This window comes from Terrapene carolina, unplaced genomic scaffold (assembly GCF_002925995.2).
Source record: "Terrapene carolina triunguis isolate 2854851 unplaced genomic scaffold, T_m_triunguis-2.0 Scaffold771, whole genome shotgun sequence".
NCBI classification, from domain to species: Eukaryota; Metazoa; Chordata; order Testudines; family Emydidae; genus Terrapene; species Terrapene triunguis.
This window is the reverse complement of record NW_020665122.1, coordinates 786,575-792,206: the sequence shown is the minus strand read 5'-3', so window position 1 is coordinate 792,206 and position 5,632 is coordinate 786,575. Positions and strand designations below refer to the sequence as shown.

The 5,632-nt window shown below is 45.0% G+C and overlaps 1 protein-coding gene across 1 annotated transcript; it reads left to right on the top strand.

The window, feature by feature from the left end:
* The first annotated feature begins 1,765 nt into the window (after window positions 1–1,765).
* LOC112121883 (chemokine-like receptor 1) lies at window positions 1,766–2,614 on the top strand. Its single transcript, XM_024220776.1, has one exon. It carries the CDS (start codon window positions 1,766–1,768, stop codon window positions 2,612–2,614), a length of 849 nt encoding a protein of 282 aa, XP_024076544.1.
* Window positions 2,615–5,632: the final 3,018 nt, after the last annotated feature.

The following is a 5,632-nucleotide window of genomic DNA, read 5'->3' as shown; positions in this document are numbered from 1 at the left end:
ACACCTAAGTTCTTAAAGTATAGGTCTTTACAGGCAGGCTTGAATATCTATATTCTAACAGGAGCTTGTGGTTCACATAACATCTGCATGTAGCTGTGGATGCCGGAGGCCTTCCGGGCTTTGCAGAAGTATTCGGACCCAGCCACATCCTGTGATCTCCACTCATTCTTCTTCCCACCCCAGATATACCGCCATATAAACAGCTTCCTCCTTCAGGCTGAGCCAGTCTGGGAGAGCTGCAGGCAGACATCGCGTTGGGGACCCTGGACAGGGGTCGAGTCTGAGACACTGCGTCCTCCAAAGACACGGGTAAGGAAATGAGATAACCCCCGCCCATCTGCCCCCACTGGATCTCATTCTGTCCCACCGCCCACACCAATGCTCTCTTGGTCTCCCCCCTTCCAGCTGCCCCCATCCCCTCCCCTCATCTGGTCCGGTTAGAACCGGTTGAAATTATTGGTGTGTCCTGTGTCAGAGGTCAGGGGCTCCCGTTGAGCTTGGTTGTGTACAGACACTGACCGAGCTCGGGGGCCCCATTGTGCCAGGCGCTGCACAGACCCAGAGGGAGAAAGAGGCCTGCTCACAGCGAGCTCACACTCTAAACAGACAAATGTTTGGAGAGGAAACTGAGGCACGGGGCTGTGATGTGACTTGCCCAGGCTCCCCGAGCAGTTCAGTGAGAAAGTCTGGGATCAAGTATCAGAGGGGTAGCCGTGTTAGTCTGAATCTGTAAAAAGCAACAGAGGGTCCTGTGGCACCTTTAAGACTAACAGAAGTATTGGAGCATAAGGTTTCGTGGGTGAATGCCCACTTCATCAGACGCAAGTCTGGGATGGAACTCCCCGTGTAACCACTACAGTAGACTCTTGCAGTATCCTTCCTTTTTAAAAAAAGTTTTTTAGCTGATTACCGGTCTCTTCTTCCTCTGGTGTTTGGCCAGCTTTTTTGTTGTCGTCCTTGTTTCAATCTTACTTTTCTCCTCCTGGAGAGTTTCTCTCCATCACTGGAGGTTTTCACAGCGGGGATTTTTCGGTGGGGATTTTGCCTGCTCCACTAAGTCACCCCCGGACATGGCCCAAACCACAATTAAACTCAACTTCAAAATGAAGGGGGCTGAGGAAGACTCTCTTTCAGAAATTCCATTATTTTAAAAAAAGTGTGTGTGGGGGGAAGTGATCATTCATTAACTTGTTTTTAAGAAAGATAGGAATAACTATTCTCCTTTGGGAAACTAACAGCAAGAAGATTATTTGGGAATTTTGGTGAGGCGGCGGAGCAGGGTGGGTCTCTCCAGTCTCTGTCCCTGCATCGTGGACCGCTCCCCTTTCCTAGAAATCCAACTTTTCAGCAAGAAGCAAATGTGGGGTTTTTTTTTAAATATATCCTTTAGTTGAAAAATGATATTATGTGAAAACAAACACATTCAGGCAGAGAATAGACATGACAAGTCATGTATCTTGGCAGGGGGTTAAGCCAGATGACCCTTGCGGTCCCCTTCTAACCCTCTGACTCTATGCTTCTAAGGTCTTCGAATCATTGGGCCATTGGCCTACGAGGATTTGACCCTATCTGAGTTCAGCTCAGGATTTGGGGAGTCTGTAAAGTCTGAGGGGATTATGAACTCTGCGGCTGTCTCTGTCTGTCTGTGTCCTCTCCTGGAGCCCTTTTCATTGATCTTCCTTCCTTTGCTCAGTACAACGTCTGCGCTGCCTCCGCTGAGCCCTGAGGAGAATAAGGGGATATTGTGACTGCAACTCTTCCAAAAATGGAGTTCATAGTCATCTCTCTGGTGCTTGGTGGCATGGCCTTCCTTGCTGGGGTGCCATTGAACTTCTACATCCTCTTTGTCGCCGGCTGCCGTATGGGGAGGACGGCCAGCACCGTGTGGTTCCTGAACCGGGCCGTGGCCGATTTAATCTTCATCGTCTTCCTGCCCCTCAGATACATCTTCTTACTGCGCTTAAACTGGGCCACGAAGCTGAGCAGCACCATCACCTCCTTCCACATGTTCTCCAGCGCCTTCCTCCTCATGGCCCTCAGTGTCGATCGCTGCATCCTCGTGGCACGCCCTGAGTGGGCCCGGAACCACCGCACGCCCCGCCTGGCTTTCATGATTGTTTTGGTCATATGGGCCCTGTCTCTTGGGTTCAGTTTGCGGTACGTTGGTCTCTTGGGATCCCTCACCCCACCTCGGCACAGTACTGATACAGATGAAGGCAGGGTGAAGGCCGCCGTTGCGATCCAGTTCCTGGTTGGGTTTCTGATCCCATTAGCCTTGATCTTAATCCCAACCTTCTACATTGTTCTAGCTGCCAAGTTGAGGAGGAAGAGGCTGATCCAGTCCACCAAGCCACTCAAGATCCTCCTTGGTTTGATCCCAGCCTTTTTCCTCTGCTGGCTGCCGTATCACGTCTCCTTGCTGCTGATTTTAGATACATACCATCCACCTCATCTGATGAGGACGGTAATTGTTTTTACTTCAGTCCTGACATATTTCAGCACTTGGCTCAACCCCATCTTCTACCTCACCATGGAGGAAGAGTATCTAAGGTACCGGCAACATGCACGCAACCCCCAAACCACTGACAACTTGGGTCCGGAGCCGGCTGAATAGGGGAATGGATCAAATTGTCAATATTTGCATTAAGATAGTTGAAAAATTCTTTTTCCTGGGACCCATAGCTTCCTCTTGACTCCAAAATTATCTTTTTTAGAAAGTTAATTTTTTGGCCTTACTCAAAGAAGAGCCACAAGTAGTCCTGCAATTTCACATTTGAGTTCCTTCAGAACACTTGGGTGAATGCCATCTGGTCGCGGTAATTTATTACTGTTTACTTTATCAATTTGTTCCAAAACCTCCTCTAATGACACCTCAATCTGGGACAGTTCCTCAGATTTGTCACCTAAAAAGAATGGTTCAGGTTTGGGAATCTCCCTCACAGCCTCAGCCGTGAAGACCGATGCAAAGAATTCATTTTGTTTCTCCACAACGGCCTTTTCGTCCTTTAGTGCTCCTTTAGCATCTCGATCGTCCAGTGGCCCCACTGGTTGTTTAGCAGGCTTCCTCCTTCTGATGTACCTAAAAATATTTTTGCTATTACTTTTTGAGTCTTTGGCCTTCCTAATTACATTTTTACACTCCATTTGCAGAGTTTATGCTCCTTTCTATTTTCCTCAATAGGATTTATCTTCCACTTTTTAAAGGATGCCATTTTACTTCTCAAAACTTCTCTACTTAGTTGTTTACCCATAGTGGAACTTTTTGGGTTCTCTTACTATGTTTTTTTAAATTTTGTGTATACATTTAAGCTGAGTCTCTATTATGGTGTCCTTAAGAAGCTTCCATGCAGCTTGCAGGGATTTCACTTTTGGCGCTGTACCTTTTAATTTCTGTTTAACTAACTTCCTCATTTTTGTGTAGTTCGCTTTTCTGAAATTAAAGGCAACAGTGTTGGGCCGCTGTGCTGTTTCCCCCACCACAGAGATGTTAAATTTAATTATATTATGGTCACTATTACCAAGCGGTTTAGTTATATTATTCACCCCTTGGACCAGATCCTGTGCTCTCCTTAGGACTAAATCAAGAATTGCCTCGCCCCTTGTGGGTTCCAGGACTAGCTGCTCTAAGAAACTGTTAGAATATAGATTCCAGGCCTGTCTGTAAAGGTCTATACTTTAAGAACTTAGGTGTGTTTTTATCACTTAGCTAGTTACAGGGGTATAATACAAAGAATGAAAATCACAGTCCGCCTGTGTCTGGGCCTTCTCTCACTAGGATAGTCTGAGGCCTGGTTCTTAGGCTAAGCAGGAGGGGCAGCCATAAACTGGGAAGCGAACGGTCACATCCTCACATCCCAAACCAGTCACACTGAAATAAGGGGGTATTGGGCTGTTGCGAATACAATCCTGTCCTGATAGTGCCCATCACCACCAGATAAAGATGGTGAAAGAAAGCTTAGTTTGATAGCATCCTGTCTGGGAAGAAATCACTTATCAATAGTTGTGGTTGTGAAACCCTCATTTCTGTGTTGTTTAATCTTTATGGCCCCCTTTTCTATTGTTAATCTGTCTGGTTCTCCAATTGTTTCTGTCTGCTGTATAATTAATTGCAAGCTGTAAATTAATTAAGTTAATTGGTTAGAGAATTATGTTACAATATGTTAGGATTGGTTAGTTAAATTTCAGTAAAAATGGTTAAGGTATAGCTGAGAATATTACTATAGAAACTGGGGTGAAACAGGAAGTGGAAAATAGGGAAATTGGAATGATGTTTGCTCGGGCAGGGAACGGGAATGGGGAACGGGGACACAGGCAAGGCTCTGCGGCATCAGAGCTAGGAAGGAGGACACTGGGGAACAGACTCTATCGGCGTATAGAGATAAGCCCAACAGGTGTGAAGGGCTTTGGAATATGCTTGCTTGGAAATTAGCACCAATAAACATCACATTGTCTGCCCTTCGGACTTCTGGTCTTTTGCTGCTTGCTGTCTGCGTGTCAAGAACCAGGGGAGAGGGTGGAGGGAAAGCCCTCTAACAGAAGCAGTCATTTAAATGTGTCAAGGAACTTTATCTTTGAGTCCATCCTGAGGTAATATGTACTCAGTCAATTTGGGGACCATTGAAACCCCCCCATTATTATTGAGTTTTTTATTTTAATAGCCTCTCTAATCTCCCTGAGCATTTCACAGTCACTATCACCATGCTGGTCAGGTGGTCGGTAATATATCCCTACTGCTATATTCTTATTAGTTAGGTATGGAATTACTATCCATTGAGATTCTATGGTTTGGTTCATTTAAGATTTTTACTTCAATTGACTCTACACTTTCTTTCACATATAGTGCCGCTCCCCGACCAGCATGACCTGCTCTGTGATATATTTTGTAACCTTGTATTACTGTCTCCCGTTGATTATCCTCATTCTTCCAAGTTTCTGTGATGCCTGTTGTAACGATATCCTCATTTAATACAAGGCACTCAAGTTCACCCATCTTATTATTTAGACTTCTAGCATTTGTATATAAGAACTTAAATGTCACTTTTTAGCTGTCTGCCATTATGTGATGTAATTGAATTGACTGAGGCTTTTACTGGTGAGATTTTTCAAAAGCATCAATGGGAATTTGGCACCTAATTCCCTTAGCCACTTTTAAAAATCCAGTCCTGTCTCTTCATTGCCAAGCCTGAGCCTTCAAACCTCATGAGCCACGCCCTAAAACAACATGAGATTGGTTTGAAATTACAGACATTTGGGTTCTTCTTTTTTGCCTTCTGATTTTTTTGGGGGGGAGAGGATGGGGCGAAACCATTTCAAGCTTTTCTCTGCAATAATGAAGGGTGGAAATTTACTTAAAACAAAGAAAAAGGAAGCTGAAATTCCCACCTAATCATTTGATTCCAGGAACTGGGGCTTGGAGGAAAAGGACAAGCATAGCAAAACTCCACCGAAAATTTCAGAAAACCAGAAATATCCAGCTCTATTTTGGAAGCCAATGAAGTGAGGAGGTGTTTAAAATATTGGAGACTTTAAATAAAATGTGTGGCTGTGGCACTCTGTACCTCAAAACAACACCCTGGAACCCCAATATTCAGCAATGTCATATCAATATGAACGAAGTCTGCCTTGTGAGGTA